At 38.3% G+C, this 17,446-nt stretch overlaps 1 protein-coding gene across 6 annotated transcripts; it reads left to right on the top strand.

Moving 5' to 3' along the window:
- Nucleotides 1–1,684: 1,684 nt before the first annotated feature.
- Nucleotides 1,685–13,734, top strand: ZNF630 (zinc finger protein 630). 6 transcript variants are annotated; one of them, XM_058712902.1, is made up of 5 exons: nt 2,040–2,141; nt 5,028–5,132; nt 11,090–11,216; nt 11,446–11,541; nt 11,732–13,734. In XM_058712902.1, the coding sequence occupies exons 2-5, from the start codon at nt 5,118–5,120 to the stop codon at nt 13,456–13,458; spliced, it is 1,965 nt and encodes a 654-aa protein (XP_058568885.1). In that variant the 5' UTR covers nt 2,040–2,141; nt 5,028–5,117; the 3' UTR covers nt 13,459–13,734. The 6 variants fall into 6 exon arrangements, with proteins under 6 accessions (XP_058568881.1, XP_058568882.1, XP_058568885.1 ...); XM_058712901.1 differs by lacking the exon at nt 2,040–2,141 and adding an exon at nt 2,188–3,533; XM_058712904.1 differs by lacking the exon at nt 2,040–2,141 and adding an exon at nt 2,210–2,321.
- Nucleotides 13,735–17,446: the final 3,712 nt, after the last annotated feature.

The following is a 17,446-nucleotide window of genomic DNA, read 5'->3' as shown; positions in this document are numbered from 1 at the left end:
CCTCTAGAAGCTAGAAAAAGCAAGGAAATGGAGTCTTCCCTAGAGCCTCCAGAGGGAGTATGATTCTGCTACTACCTTGATTTCAGCCCAGGGAAACTCACTTTGGACTTCTGACCTCCAGAACTATAACATAATAAACTTGTGTTGTTTTAAACTTGTAAGTTTATGGTAATTTTTTAGAGCAGCAATAGGAAACTAATACAGGCATCTTTGAAAAATTCCACCATTGATGCCCACCTGCTCAACACTCAAACCATGTCCTTATTAACTCTTCCACCACCCACGCCCCTCTGTGTGACCTCAAATCCCAGCCATTGTTAGCCATTCCACCATCAAAATCCCTTATCTATGTCCTCCAACCTGGACCTCTATTAACTTTTCCAACCTAAATCAACTCTGATTTTATCTTGAACTCAGGCATCAGTTATCTATTCTACCATTAACGGATTTTGATCTAGATATAGAATCTAGAGCTTTAAGGGTAGAAAGTTAACAGTCCCTTTGTGTTTGTGTATTATGCTTGGATGTCTGTTCATTTCTCCACTATCAGGGCAATTTATGTGTCAATCTTTTTTCACATTGTTAACTTTCCCCCACTGTTACCCTTCAGCTATGTACATTGACTGCAGCCTTAGTTAAATCCTCCCCACCTGTCTTCTTTTAGTGTGTGCCGAAAAATCAAATCGATGCTAACTCTTGTGCCATTATTGCCCCTTCTTCTATGTGCATCAACTCCAGCCCTTTGTTCATGTTTTTATCATAAATGCCTATTTGGTCTGACCTTGAAGTCAGGTCTTGGTTAACTCTTCTGCCATCATTGCCCCTTTGGTATAGTTTGTGAATTGTGAGCCTTTGCTAATTAGGCCACCATTGATGCTTCTCCAGTCTACCAGAGAAGTTAATGTTTACATTTTCAAAGCCTCTCTGGAAAGAATTGGTAACTAGGCCACAATTTTACCTTCAGTGCCTTTCTGGTTTGACTTAGAAGTAAGATTTTTGTTAGCTCCCCCCCCCCCCCATCCATGTGCTCTTGTAGAAGTCTTGAATCCTAGGGCTTTAACTATTTCACCATCGGAACTCCTCTATGTTGTAGATCTAGAATCTGAGATTTTGTTAAGTATTCAATCCCATTCAGGGTTTGCCTCCAATATAGCCTTTTGTTAAGTTTTCTAAAGTCAATGTTCCTTAGGTTTTACCTTAAACTTCTGCCTCTCTTAATTCTTTCAGTTTTTTAAAAAAGTGTATTTATCTACTTTGAGAGAGGCAGTGCAAGCGGGGGAGAGAGAGAGAGAGAGAGAGAGAGAGAGAGAGAGAGAGATCTTCTGAAGCGGGTTCTGTGCTGACAGCAGTGAGCCCAAAGCGGGGCTGTGGAACCCACGAACCTGTGAGATCATGACCTGAGCAGAAGTCCGATGCTCAATGGTCTGAGCTATCCAGGTGCCCCCTCTCTTTTAGCTTTCATATTGGGCTGCAAAAGGCCACATCTGCCCACTTTAAGGGACCCTGGCAGAAATTCTGGCCCGTGAGTGACAAGAGAGGGAGGACCTTCTGTGTTCGAAGGAGCCAATAGAAGACTAGGAGCGCGGCGAGGCAGAGCCTTGAGTGACACAAGGGGAGGGGGCGCTGCCCCTTCGAAGGAACAATAGGAAGGCCGGAGGGCAACAACGCTAGGCCGCTAGAGGCGGGCCGGGTGTGTTAACAAGAGAATACGTTATGTAAAAAGACTCTTCACTTTCTCCAGATGTTTTAGAAATGAAGCTTCTGCAGAGCAATCTCCCAGGCGGTGTTTCTACCCTCCGGCCTTACCACTCCCTCCCGCCCCGCTCCCAGGACCGGGTTCCCTCCGAACACCCCTACCCGCACGTCGCCACGCCTTTGCTCTGGCAGTGCCTCTGCCGATGGCCGGGAACGCCCATTTACCCGCCCGGAACAGTCGCTACACATTGGAGCCTCACACTGCTTTCGAAGCACCAATTCCGAATACCCAGCCTCGGAAATATCACGAGGACTTCCTGGATTCCAAAACGCGTATCTCTTCTGGCTGGAATGGGAGCCTCAAGAGGCAGTGTGAGGCCCTGGCCGTTTTCCTGGCCGGCGACGTTGTTCCTGGCACAGACCGAATGACGCCATTTTTGTTACTGGTAGAGCTCGGCTTGGAGGCTGTTTCTGGGCATGCGAAAGATAAGCTAAAGCGTCAACCAGACCCACCAAGGAGGGCTGGAGGGGAAAGGGAATTTCGTGGGATGTTGAGCCCATTTGTGCAAGCAGGGAGCCAAGTTCGTCTTGAGAAGGAGCTTTGGGGTCCTGAGAGCAGAGCCAGGGTGAGGGGCCCCGTTAAGTGATGCGGGTCTGTGTGGTCAGTGATGGGGACATGTGGAAGGACTAATGAGGGGGTCCTTTGGACTGAATGATGTGGAAAACAGTGATAGGGAGGGGAGTCTGTAAGACTGTGTGGGATATTCGATGAGGGGTTTATGGAAGCGATAGGGGAGTCTGTGCAGTGAGCAAAAGTGTCTGTAGGGTGAATGGTAGGGCTTCAAGGGAGTGAGTGAAAGGGGCTTGTGGGATGAGTGATGGAGAGTCTGTTGGGTGAATGATGGGGGATCTGGGGTGAGCAATGGGGTGGTCTTTAGGGTGAATGATGAGGGTCCATGGAGACAGGAATTAGAATGTGTAGGGTCAATGTTGAGATTCTGTGAGGTCCATGATGGGTGGCTCTTTGAGATGGATAGTACATCCAAGAATAAACAAAAATTCCTGCCCTTGTGGTATCAACATTCCAATGGAGGAGTCATACATTGGGCCTTTAATTTGTATTTCCTTGATGACTGCTTTTTCATATATTTTTGATATCTTAGATCCTCTTTTGTAAGGCACCTGTTCAGATCTTTTGCTCCTTTTTCTATTGAATGTCTGCCTCTTCCTTATTGATTTGTGGAACTTGTTTTTATATATTCTGATACTACTCCTTTATCAGTGATATGTGTTTTGCAAATATTTCATTGATTTTTGGCTTCTCTCTTCCGTGTTGTGGCTTTGAATATTAAGGTTTTAAGTTAACTTTGAGCTGTAAAGCACAACGTAAATTTAGAGTTTTGTTATTCTCAAGTTAACAACCAGACAATGCCCTCTGTAATTTAGGAGGAGAATTAATTTCTAGGGCATTCAGAAGCAGAGTCGCATCTCTGAAAACTTTGGTGCCATGACAGCTAAGGAGGAGTTCTCTGCTTTTTGTTTTCCCACCACTTCACCCTCTAGTCACTGGCTGTGTGATCATGAATAAGTCACTAAACCTCTTTAGGCCTCAGTTTCTTCACTGTGAAATGAGGATAATAGCAGGGTCTATCCTTTGAGGCTTGGGATGATATTTAAGTGAGTTATTACCCGATTATTATCTATTCATTATGGTTTTGTAGCACTGATCTTGTATATATTTCATGGATCTTCCATGAATTCAAGGTCAGTTCTACTCATGTGATACCCAAGAAAATCCAGTGAAAGAAATTAGATACCAACAAATAAGATTTTGTCAGGTAGGGTTGAACTTTGGATGGCCACAAACCACTGTGATATCTTTGGGAACAGATGTTTGTTGTTATTAAACAATTGGGAGTGTGATCTTGTGGTCTGCCTCTTCTTCATTTTGCAGGTGTATTTCCATGCTATTAACTTTATTTCCATATATTATTAAGTATATTTCTATGGAAATTGTCAAACATTCAGCAAAATAGAGTGAATTATATAATAAACCCCATTATGCACATCACCCAGTATCATCAATCATCAACTCATGGCCACTGTTGTTTCACCTAGACCAGGGGATGGAAAACTCTAGGCAGTGGGCCAAATATGGCCTGCTGCTGTTTTTATACAACTGTAAACTATGAATGGTTTTCACATTTTTTAATGTTTGGAAAAAAATCAGAAGAATATTTTGTGACATATGAAAACGATATAAAATTCAAATTATAGTGTCCATAAGTGATGTTTTATTGGGACACAGCCAGTAAACAGAATTGGCTTATGCATTGTCTATAGCTGCTTTCAGTCACTGAATAATTGCAACAAAGACCATACGCTTCACAAATCTGAAATATTTACTGTCTGTCTCTTTACAGAGAAAGTTTGCCAACCCCTAATCTAGACCACCCATTTATTTCTCTCTTCCAGATTGTTTTTTGTTATTGATAACATAAAATGCACAAATATTAAATGTATAGCTCAGTTAATCTTTATATATATAGTTGTTATTTTGAAACAAAGCCCAGATGTATCATTTCATACAAAAGATAAGGACTTCAAGGTCAATACTTGAATTTTATATATTCAATATAAAATAACAGTAATAACTTCCGATCATCATTGGTTAAATTTCTTAATATCATCAAATATCTAGTAAGGACTCAAAATTTAATGATTATCTCAAAGATTTTTTTGTCTTTTTAAATTAAGGTCCAGACAAGGTCCATACTTTACATTTGGTTTCTGTATCTCGTGAACCTCTTAATTGTCTCTAGTGTTACTTTATTTTTTTTTATTTTTTATTTTTAAAAAAAAATTTTTTTTAAACGTTTATTTATTTTTGAGACAGAGACAGAGCATGAACGGGGGAGGGTCAGAGAGAGAGGGAGACACAGAATCTGAAACAGGCTCCAGGCTCTGAGCCATCAGCCCAGAGCCCGACGCGGGGCTCGAACTCACATACCGTGAGATCGTGACCTGAGCCGAAGTTGGACGCCCAACCGACTGAGCCACCCAGGCGCCCCTCTAGTGTTACTTTAAATGGTCACCTGCCTTTTCATCTCTTGGAGGTTCCATAACTTATTTTCTCAGTCCTCAGTGATTAGGCATTTTGATTATTTTCAAAATTATGGTGTTAAAGACAACTCTGTGATGAAATTTCCTTCAGTAAGTCTCTGCACACATCCATGATTATTACCTTAGGAAAAAGTTCTAGAAGTGGCATTGCTGGTCAGATGACAAAGACAATTACCAATGAATTAACAAGTAATGCATTTTATATTCAGCCACTGAAGAGTGATTAATACAGCCTGGTCTCTGAAGACTCTTCTGTACCCCCACCCCACCCCCAATTGGTTTCCAAAGAGAAACAGAAAATGATGGAGTCCCAGGTAGGTTGTTTGTTTCCCACTTGGTTTTCCCACAATAAAATGAAAAAGGACAATACATTGAACACACGAATTAGAGAAATTTAGACAGAATAGAAGATTAAGAGGCAGGTGAAGTTGCTGTGAAGATATCTGGCCATATTTGATATAAAATGAGGTAAACATTTTATCTTCAAGCTTCCTGGCAGCCACAGTGAAAATGGCAAACAGGGTGCTTTAGATGATTTGCATTCCCCATCAAGATAAAGCAGTTCATCAATCCATCTCCTCAAGTCAAGATTTCTGAGACTTTAGCTTAAGAAATGTTATTGTTGAATTTTCCTAAAGGCCAGCCGTTTTCAGCACAGTGTGGTATCATCAATAGTTGTTTCAAAGAGGCTATTTTTAGTTAAAATTTTCTGGCAGAGGCTTGGAGCCTAGTTTTCCAGGGCTCCTTCACTGTCATCTCATAGTTTGTGGGATCATGCCCCAACTCAAGGCCAGTTCCTTCTCTACTCTTCCATTTTATGCCTTTTTATCCTTTCTTTGCAAGGGTAGTCTATACATGGTGCAAAGAATGTACATAATATTGCAAAGTAAAATTTAGGAAGAAAGGGAAATATGTCTGAAATCTAATTTTTGCCTTCTTCCCTGGCATAACTAGTATTATGTAGTTTGGGGATGAGCTTTCCACTCTTTATACATATAATCCCTATGTGTGTAGATGTATATATGTAAATGTGTGTGAGTGATTTTATTATTTTCATGTGTTTTTTACTACACAAACTATATCTTCTGTAATTTTAAAAAAGTGTATTGATAAAACATTTCCAATAAATCCAAACTTTACATATTTTATTATGGGAAGTTTCAGTTTTGAACATACACAAAAGTTGATTTTTGTGAACCCCTTTGTACTTATCACCCAGCTGCAAATATTAACCAGTGGCCAATCTTGTTTTATCTATGGTTAATCTCCAAACATTCCTGTCATCATCATCATCATCATCATCATCGAGTCAGTCTTTTATTAATATTTTGTTGAGAATTTTTACTCCTATGTTCATTAGACATGGTTGTGTTTTTTTTGTATTGTGCTTATCATGTTTTGGCATCACAGTTATGTTGGCTTTATTTAACAAGTTGGGAAGTATTCTTTGAAAGAGTTTGGGTAAAATTAGTATTATTTCCTTCTTTTTAATTTTTTAAGTTTATTTATTTATTTTGAGAGAGAGAGCAACTGGGGGAGGGGCAGAGAAAGAATCCCAAGCAGGCTCCACGCCAACAGTCCAGAGCCCAATATGGGGCTCGAACGCACTAACCATGAGATTATGACGTGAGCCAAAACCAAGAGTCGGATGCCTAACCGACTCAGCCACCCAGGCACCCTAGTATTATTTCCTTCTTAAAAATTAGGAAGAATTCTCCAGTGAAGTCATCAGGGTGTGGAGTTTTATTTGTGGTTAAGTTTTTAATTATGAATTTGATTTATTTAAAAGATACAATACCATCCAGCTTTTCTATTTCTATGTATGTTGGGTTTGTTAACTTGTGATTTCCAAGTAATTTGTCCAGTTTGTCTAAGTTAGAGGTCAGCAAACTTTTTCTGTAGAGGGCCAGATAGAAATACTTAAGCTTTTGTAGGCCATATGGTCTCTGTTGCAACTACTCAGTTCTGCTTTTGTAGGTTGAAAACAGCTGTAGACAATATGTAAACCAATGAACATGGCTGTAATCCAATAAAATTTTATTTATGGACACTGAAAATTGAATTTCATACAATGTTCACATGCCACAAAATATTCTCCTTTCACTTTTTTCTTCAACAGTTAAAAGTGTAAAAACCATCCTATGCTTGTGGGCCAGATTTGGCATGCGTACCATACTCTGCTGTCCTGCAATCTGCATTGTAAATAAACTTTATTTATAAATAAAATTGTTCATAGTATCTTTTTTAATGTTTATTTATTTATTTTGAGAGAGGGAGAGAGCACGTGTGCAAGCGTGAGCAGGGGAGGGGCAGAAAGAGAGAGAGAGAAAGAGAGAATCACAGGTAGGCTCTGTGCTGTCAGCACAGAGCCCGATGCAAGGCTTGATGTCATGAGCCCAGAGCTCATGGCCTGAGTTGAAATCAAGAATCTGGCACTCAACTGACTGAGCCACCCAGGCACTTTGTTCATAGTATCTTTTTATTGTTCTTTTAATGCTTGCAGGATACCAGCCCCTTGTTGTGGATTCTTTTATTGTTTCTGTTTTTTTTTCTTTGATGTCTAATGGAAATAAGAATAAGAATAGGGACGCCTGGGTGGTTCAGTCCATGAAGCATCCTACTTTGGCTCAGGTTATGATCTTGCGGGCGTGAGTTTGAGCCCCATGTCGGGCTTTATCCTGACAGCTCAGAGCCTAGAGCCTGCTTCAGATTCTGTGGGTCCCTCTCTCTCTGCCCCTCTCCCACTTGCACTCTGTCTCTCTCTCTCACAAAAATAAACATTAAAAAATTTTTTTAAAAAGAATAAGAATAATCACAGCTACCATTTATTGAATGCCTACTGTGTGCCTGACACCATTATAATAAAACATAATGGAATTACTTTGTGTTAGATACTATTATTTATCCCCATTCTTCAGAGAAAAAAATCTGAGGCATGGGTAGTACACAGTCTCACTACTGTGAGTACTCTAAAGTAGTGAAGTCACAAATAAGGGAACAACCTTATCAACACATCTTTGTATATTCCTCAAATATTTATGTAGACCAAATTCTTGGACATAGCAAGCATGTTTAAAATTTAAAGGGTATTTTTCAAATTGCATTTTGATATTATGTAATAAGCTTCTACATGTGGCTTCAAATCACTTATAAAAAGGCCCATTTCCAAATACTTTTCTTACTACCAGATAGCTTCAGTGTTTTTCATTCTTACTATTTTTATGGTTGAGCATTTTATCTTATTTTCATTTGCTTTTCATTAATCATTAAATTAAATTTGGCATTTTTTCACATATTTATTTGCCATTTAAAAATTTCTCTGTAAAACTCCCTTTCTGTCTTTGTCTTTTGCTCATTGATTTCTAAGAGCTTTTTGTATATGAGTGATACAAATTTTGAAGTACACATTGAAAACTTTTTTTTGGCTATATGTCATTTTCTCACTCAGCCTTGTTGGCTGTCTTCTCTCACTAGAATATGAGATACTTGAAGAAAGATATTTTTGTCAGGTTTCTTTTTTGCTGTATCCCCAGTTCCTAGAACAATGCCTGGTATTCAGTGGGATCTCAATAACTGCTTGCTGAATAGATGGATGTTTTTTTCACTTAACAATATATCTTAGAGATTTTTGCATAGCGATCCTTGTTGCTTTTTAGGGTTGTATATGGAATTCTCTTATGCAGATTGAAGCACAATTCATCCAATCCTCCATAAAGTTGTCTGCATTATTTTGCTATTATAAATAGTACTGTAGTGAAGTAACATCACACATGTTCTTTTGCTTACATATATGTGTTGAATAATTTCTAGAAATGTAATTGCTGGTCAGATGACTAGATGCTAGAGAGGATGTGGAGAAACAGGAACCCTCTTGCACTGTTGGTGGGGATGCAAACTGGTGCAGCCGCTCTGGAAAACAGTGTGGAGGTTCCTCAAAAAATTAAAAGTAGATCTACCCTATGACCCAGCAATAGCACTGCTAGGAATTTACCCAAGGGATACAGGAGTACTGATGCACAGGGGCACTTGTACCCCAATGTTTATAGCAGCACTCTCAACAATAGCCAAATTGTGGAAAAAGCCTAAATGTCCATCAACTGATGAATGGATAAAGAAGATGTGATTTATATATACAATGGAATACTACTTGGTAATGAGAAAGAATGAAATCTGGCCTTTTGTAGCAACGTGAATGGAACTGGAGAGTGTGATGCTAAGTGAAATAAGTCAGGCAGAGAAAGATAGATATCATGTTTTCACTCATATGTGGATCCTGAGAAACTTAACAGAAGACCAGGGGGGAGGGGAAGGGGGGAAAAGTTACATAGAGGGAAGGAGGCAAACCATAAGAGACTCTTTTTTTTTTTTAATTTTTTTAATGTTTTTTTTTAATTTATTTTTGGGACAGAGAGAGACAGAGCATGAACGGGGGAGGGGCAGAGAGAGAGGGAGACACAGAATCGGAAACAGGCTCCAGGCTCCGAGCCATCAGCCCAGAGCCTGACGCGGGGCTCGAACTCACGGACCGCGAGATCGTGACCTGGCTGAAGTCGGACGCTTAACCGACTGCGCCACCCAGGCGCCCCGAGACTCTTAAATACTGAGAACAAACTGAGGGTTGATAGGGGGTTGGGGAGAGGAGAAAGTGGGTGATGGGCATTGAGGAGGGCACCTGTTGGGATGAGCACTGGATGTTGTATGGAAACCAATTTGACAATCAATTATATTAAAAATAAGATTTTGATGGATATTGTTAAATTATCGTAAGTTAATTGCCCTCAAAATATATTGTACCAGTGTATACTCGCAATTTGAGTGCTCCTTTTTTTTTACATCTTCACCATCTTAGTGACTTATCAAACTCTAAACTTTGATATTATGTAAGAAAAACATGATATTTTTATTTAATTTGCATTTCTCTTCATGTGAATGAAGTTGAACACCATTTTACATGTTTAGAAGCCATTTGCATTTTATTTTCTCTGAATTGACAGTAATGTCCTTTGATTATTTTTTAAAAGGTTAAGTTGTTGGTCATTTTCTTTTTGCTTTGTAGGAGCTCTATAAATTGAGCAAATTTGTTCTTTGTCCATCTTATGTGTTGTGCATATATATACTCCTCAGGTAATTGCTTGTCCTTTGAATTTGTTTATGGTATATTTTGCTATGAAATACATAAAATAATCAAATTTATCAGTGTTTTCCTTTGTGACATCTGGGTCTTGTAGCATGCCAACTTAGAAGAGTTTTCTCCACTTTAAAATTATTTTTAGAATCTCTCCTGTCTTTATGTCTTCTGATTTTCTTTGTTTAAATTTTTGTTATATCTCAAATTTATTTTTGAGTATAATATGAAATAAGGAGTCTAACTTTATATTTTTCTGATAACTACCCAGTTTTGAACAATCTGTCTTTTCTGCATTTATTTACTTTCAAAATTCATTTGTTTATTTCTTTTTCTTTTTTCTTTTTTTCAAATTTAAATTTTAGTTAACATAGAGTGCAATATTGGTTTCAGGGATAGAATTCAGTGATTCGTCACTTACAATACCCAGTGCTCATTACAACAAGTGCCCTCCTTTATACCCATCACCTATCTAACCCTTCTCCCAACCACTTCCCTCCATCAGCCCTCAGTTTTTTTCTCTATTGTTAAGAGTCTTTTGTGGTTTGTTTCCCTCTGTTCTCATTTTTTCCTTTCTCATATGTTCATCTGTCTTGTTTCCTAAATTCCACGTATGAGTCAAATCATATGGTATTTGCCTTTCTCTGACTGACTTATTTTGCTTAGCATAACACGTTGTAGCTCCATCCATGTTGTTGAAATGGCAAGATTTCATTCTCTTTTAATGTTTATTTATTTTGACAGAGAGAAAGCAAGAGATAGAGAGAGAGCAGGCGAGGGGTAGAGAGAGAAGGAGAGAGAGAACCTCAAGCAGGCTCCATGCTGTCAATGCAGAGCCCAAAGCAAGGCTCAATCTCATGAACTGTGAGATCATGACCTGAGCCGAAATCAAGAGTCGGATGCTTCACTGACTGAGCCACCCAGGGTGTTTCAAGATTTCATTCTTTTTGGTGGCTGAGTAATATTCCATTGCACATCTAGTTTTAGACTGTTTATTCTGTTCCACCAACCATTCTTGCTAATGGCAGAACTTACAAAGTTTTTCTCATTAAGTATGCTACACAAAATGGTAAGTAGTTATCCTACAGGTGTTGCTGTGGTAAAAATGATCAGAATGAGAAGATTGTACATAATGTGCTGTTATAGGAACTAGTGACCTATGAAGATGTGGCTGTGGACTTCACCCAGGAGGAGTGGCAGCATCTGGACCCTGCTCAAAAGATCCTACACAGAGATGTGATGCTGGAGATCTACAGCCATCTGGTCTCTGTGGGTAAGGGCAAATTCTCTATATAACAATGAATCAAGTCCTCCCCATTCTTCAAACTGTCAAGACCATGACCTTTATGATTTTCCATTAATAGGGTCTTTATAGTTTTTTTATGTTTATATTTTTGTTATATCTGGAATTTATTTTTGTGAGTTAAGGATCCATCTTTCCTGGGAGGCCCCTGAGATTGCTTCTTCTCTTTATGAATTTCTGAATAATTTTCCCTTAACAGGGTGTTCAGGTATAAGTCCAGGTATAATCTTCAAGTTGGAACATGAAGAGGACCCATGGATCATGAAGAGTGAGTTGTCAAGGTGGATCCACTCAGGTAAGTGAGAATTGGGTAGATGGCTGGGAGGGTATTTTCTTCTTCTCTGACATCAATAACCTCTTTGATTCTTTAAAATTCACCAGGCCTTCTTTATAACATCCATCCCACATGAGCACCTTCTTAGCACTTCTGTTCATTGCTGTTTTATTTTTGGTTTCTATTTGATTTTATCTTTTTCTTCTTTCAGACAGGGAGAAAAGCCTTGACTCTTCCCAGCAGATCATTTCTGAAGAACTTTCATTTCAAAAAGAGATATTGGAAAAAGCCCCAAAGGATAATTCATTGTACTACCTTTTAAAAGTTTGGCGTATTGACGGTCAGACACATAAATATCAGGGAAACCAAGACAGAGTTTTGAAGCAAGTCACAGTCATTAACCATGAAACATTGACCAAGGAGAAAGGCCCCAAATATAACACACTTGGAAACAGTTTTGGTGGGTGCATAAACCTTGATCTTTCAAGTAAAAAACTCCATAATTTTGATTTATGTGAAAAGAACTTGGAATCTAATTTAGACTCACTGATATGCAATAGGAGCCATACAAGAAAGAACCCCATTGAGAGATTTGGATGCAGGAGCCCACCTAGCTTTAGTGATTCCTGTTCTGTACTGGAGAAAATTTACACTGGCATGAAACCTTGTGGACATGGTCAATGTGAAAAATTTCTCAGTCATAAACAAGTCCATATTCAGTATAAAAAAGGTCAAGCTGGTAAGAAACCCAATGTTTGTGGTGAGTGTGGGAAAGGCTTTATTAAGAAGTCACAGCTTATTATACATCAAAGAATTCATACTGGAGAAAAACCGTATGTATGTGGAGATTGTGGAAAAGCCTTCAGTGAGAAATCACACCTCATTGTGCATCAGAGGATTCATACTGGGGAGAAGCCCTATGAGTGTACTAAGTGTGGGAGGGCCTTCTCCCAGAAGTCACCCTTCATTGTTCATCAAAGAGTCCACACTGGAGAGAAACCCTATGAATGTTCTGAGTGTCAAAAAGCCTTCTCTCAGAAGTCACATCTCATTATACATCAGCGAGTTCACACTAGAGAGAAGCCCTTTGAATGTAGTGAATGTGGGAAAGCCTTCTGTGAGAAGTCTCACCTTTTTATACACCAGATAACTCATACTGGGGAGACACCCTATGAATGTACTGAATGTGGGAAGGCCTTCCCTCGGAAAACACAACTCATCATCCATTATAGAACACATACTGGAGAGAAACCCTATAAGTGTAGTGAATGTGGAAAAACCTTTTGCCAGCAGTCCCACCTCATAGGGCATCAAAGAATTCATACAGGAGAGAAACCTTATGTGTGTAATGACTGTGGAAAAGCCTTTTCCCAAAAGTCCCACCTTACTGGACATCAAAGGCTTCACACTGGAGAGAAACCTTATATATGTACAGAGTGTGGAAGAGCCTTCTCTCAGAAATCACCTCTTATTATACACCAGAGAATTCATACAGGGGAGAAACCCTATGAGTGTAGTGACTGTGGCAAAACCTTCTCCCAGAAATCACCCCTCATTATTCATCAGAGAATTCATACAGGGGAGAAACCCTATGAGTGTACTGAGTGTGGAAGGGCATTTTCCCTGAAGTCACATCTCATTATACATCAGAGAGCTCATGCTGGAGAGAAACCATATGAACGTAATGAATCTGGAAAGGCCTTATGTGAGACGTCTCCACTAGCTGTACATCAAAGAACTCATACTAGGGAGAAACCCACTGAATCTGCTGAATATGGTATGGCCTTTTCCCGAAATTCACAGATGATCACATATCAGAGAACACACACAGCAGAGAAACCCTCCAACTGCAGTGACTGTGGGAAGGTGTTCTGCCAGCACATACACTTCACTGGACATCAGAACCAACATAGGAGAGAAACCTCATATAAGTACTGATTGTGGGAAGGTCTTCCCAGAAGTCAGATCTCACTATGGATGAAAAAACTCACACTGAACAGAAATCCTCTGGGTACATTGGACATGAAAAAAATGTGGCACCTCCTTTACTGTGGAATAGATTCATACATTCCTACATATTTCTGATTACTCCTCCACAGGATGATCTGGTCAGGCTCTCAGAATATTTTCAACACTGTAAATATGTAATGCACTTGCTCACCTTCAAAGTATTCCCCCCCCCTCACAGAATACATACATCTGGAATAATTGGCATAGTTTTGGTGTTATTTGGTGTTGAAGGTTTTGTAGCATTTTCCGTGAATTTATTTGGGTATGGTGCATAATTTGAAAGCAATCTCATTGTCATCTTTCTCTATTTCTTTCATCATATTTTCTTTTTAGATTATATATGTATTTATGTTGATATGTCTATCAATACATAGATATAGATATATGAATCCTTGTAATTTTCATAAAAATCATCCATTTTCTCAAGGAAATATAGATTTGTGAAATTTTGAAAAAAGAAAAATATATTTATGAAGTTTTGAGCAAAGTGATCTCCTATGATTCATTTAATTTCCTCGACATATATTGTTATTTCTCCACTATCATTTCTCATAGTGTGTATTTGTGATTTCTTTTTCCCTAATTAGGTAAATTAATACTAATTTTTTTCTCTCTCTTTCTCCTCTCAACTTTTATTTTATTTTTTTAAATTTCTTAATGTTTATTTTTTTTTTGAGAGAAAGACACAGAGTGCAAGTGGGAGAGGGGCAGAGAGAGAGGGAGACACAGAATCCAAAGCAGGCTCCAGGCTCCGAACTGTCAGCACAGAGCCCCATGTGGACTCAAACTCACAAACTATGAGATCATGACCTGAGCTGAAGTCGGATGCTTAACCGACTGAGCCACCTAGTCACCCCTCAACTTTTACTTTTTATTTTCTTCTTCCAAATTTTTATTTAAGTTCTAGTTAGTTAATATGTAATGTAATATTGGTTTAAGGAGTAGAATTTAGTGAGTCATCACTTCCATATAACACCCAGTGTTCATCATAACAAGTGTCCTACTTAATACCCATAACCCATTTATCCCACCTCCCTCCATCAACCTTCAGTTTGTTCTCTATTATTGAGAGTCTTTTATGGTTTGCTTCCCTCTCTCCTTTTCCCCTCTTCCCATGGGTTCAACTGTTTTGTTTCCTAAATCCCACATATGAGTGAAATCATATATTTGTCTTTCTCTCATTGACTTATTTCGCTTAGCATAATACGCTCTAGCTCCATCCACATTGTTGCAAAGGCAAGATTTCATTCTTTTTGATGGCTGTATTTCATTGTATGAATATACCACATCTTCTTTATCCATTTATCAGTCAATGGACAATTGGGATCTTGCCATAATTTGGCTATTGTTGATAATGCTTCTATAAACATTGGGGTGATGTACCCCTTCATATCTGTATTTTTGTATCCTTTGTGTAAAGACCTAGAAATGCAACTGTCAGATCATAAGGTAGTTCTATTTTTAACTTTTTGAGGAAATTTTATACTGTTTTTCACAGTGGCTGCACCAGTTTACATTCCCACCAGCAGTGCAAGAGGTTCCCCTTTTTCTGCATCCTTGCTAACATCTGCTGTTTCCTGTGTTGTTAATTTTAGCCATTCTGACAGGTGTGAAGTGGTATCTCAGTGTGGTTTTGATTTGTATTTCCCTGATGATGAGTGATATTGAGCATCTTTTCATGTGTCTCTTAGCCATCTGGTTGTCTTTCTTGGAAAAATGTCTATTCATGTCTTCTGTCCATTTATTAACTGGAATACCTATTGTTTGGATGTTGAATTTGAAACATTCTATATGGATTTTGGATACTAACCCTTTATCAGATATGTCTTTTGCAAATATCTTCTCCCATTCCATAGGCTGCCTTTTAGTCTTTTTGATTGTTTCTTTCATTGTGCAGGAGCTTTTTATCTTGATGAAGTCCCAATAATTCATTTTTGCTTTTGTTTCCCTTGCCTCCAGTGATGTGTCTAGTAAGAAGTTGCTACAGCCGAGGTTAAAGAGGTTGCTGTGTTCTCCTCTAGGATTGCAATGGTTTCCTGTCTCACATTTAGGTCTTTCATCCATTCTGAATTTATTTTGTGTATGGTGTAAGAAAGTGGTCCAGGTTCATTGTTCTGCATGTTGCTGCTAGTTTTCCCAACACCATTTGTTAAAGAGACTGTCTTTTTTTCCATCAAATATTATTTTTTTTTAAAGTTTCTTTATTTTTAGAGAGAGATAGAGTCAGAGAGAGAATCTCAAGCAGGCTCCAGTGCAATGTGGTACTTGAACTAACTGTGAAATCATTACTGAGCCAAAGTCAAGAGTCGGATGGAGAGACTGAGCCACCCGGGCTCCCCTTCCATCAGATGTTCTTTCCTGCTTTGTCAAATATTAGTTGACCATATGGTTGTGGTCCATTTCTGAGTTTTCCATTCTGTTCCATTGATCTATGTGTATGTTTTTTCCCCATTCTTTGTGTCTTCTTCAAATTCTTTCGTAAGTGTTCTGTAGTTTTCAGAGTACAGATCTTATACCACTTTGGTTAGACTTATTCCTAAGTATCTTATTGTTTTTGGTGCAATTGTAAATGGGATTGATACCTTGATTTCTTTTTCTGCTGTTTCATTATTTGTTTATAAAAACGCAACAGACTTGTGTATATTGATTTTTATATCCTGTGACTTTTTTGAACTCATATATTAGTTCTATCAATTTTTGGTGGAGTCTTTTGGATTTTCTACAGAGAGTATTATGTCATCTGCAAATAGTGAAAGCTTGACTTCTTCTTGGCTGATTTGGATACCTTTTATTTCTTTTTGCTATCTGATTGCTGAGGCTAAGACCTCCAGTACTATGTTAAATAGTAATGGTGAGAGTGGATATCCCTGTAATGTTCCTGACCATAGAGGAAAAGCTCTCAGTTTTTCCCCATTGAGGATGATATTAGCTGTGGGTCTATTGTATATGTTTTTTAGCATGTTGAGGTATGTTCCATCAACATCTTTGTTGAGGGTTTTTATCAAGAATCAATTCTGTACTTTGTCAAATGCTTCTTCTGCATCTTTTGAGATGATCATATGGTTCTTACCCTTTCGTTTATTAATGTGGTATATCATGTTGATTGATTTGCAAATGTTGAACCAGCCCTGTAGCCCAGGAATAAATCCCACTTGGTCATGGTGAATAATTCATTTAATGTACTGTTAGATTCGATTTGCTAGTATCTTGTTGGGAATTTTTGCATTCATGTTCATGAGGGATATTGGCCTGTAAAAAAATAAAGAGCACAAAATAAGATAGTAGAAATAAGTACAAATATACCACCAATCATAATAAATATGGATGAATTGTACTTACCAGTTAAAAGACAACACTGTCGGATTGTATAACATCTAGCCAGATATACACCATTTTAAGACACATACTTAAAGTCCAAACGCATTGTGAGGTATTTTCAGAACAACATTAAACAAGAGCACTTGCTCTTCCTGGCCTTCTCAGATTGTTGAGAGTCAGCATATATATTGTTTTCCCACAAAACATGTAGGCTTTGAGTTGAGAGAGAGATAATATATAATGATAAGGAAGTATCCATTGCCCCTATTTTATTGGAGTTATTTTTTGAATCAAGAATAGATGTTGAATTTTATCAAATTACCTTTTCAGTGTCTATGGAGATGATCATAGACTATTCATTTTGATCCATTGTATATTAAATTATATTAATAAGTGTCCTTATATGAAACCCTTCTTGCATTAGTGGAATAAATTTCATTTGTTCATGCTGTGAACCAGTATGCAGCAGCCAAAATTTTTCTGGTATTTTAATTAGTAGTTTTGCATTGATATTCACAAATAAAGCTGATCTATAGCTTGCTTTTTTTGTCCATATTTTTCAGATATGTGTGTTACAATTATTTTGGCTCCCTACGAA

Source organism: Neofelis nebulosa, chromosome X (assembly GCF_028018385.1).
Source record: "Neofelis nebulosa isolate mNeoNeb1 chromosome X, mNeoNeb1.pri, whole genome shotgun sequence".
In the NCBI taxonomy this organism is placed as follows: domain Eukaryota; kingdom Metazoa; phylum Chordata; class Mammalia; order Carnivora; family Felidae; genus Neofelis; species Neofelis nebulosa.
This window is presented reverse-complemented; position numbering and strand designations above follow the sequence as displayed.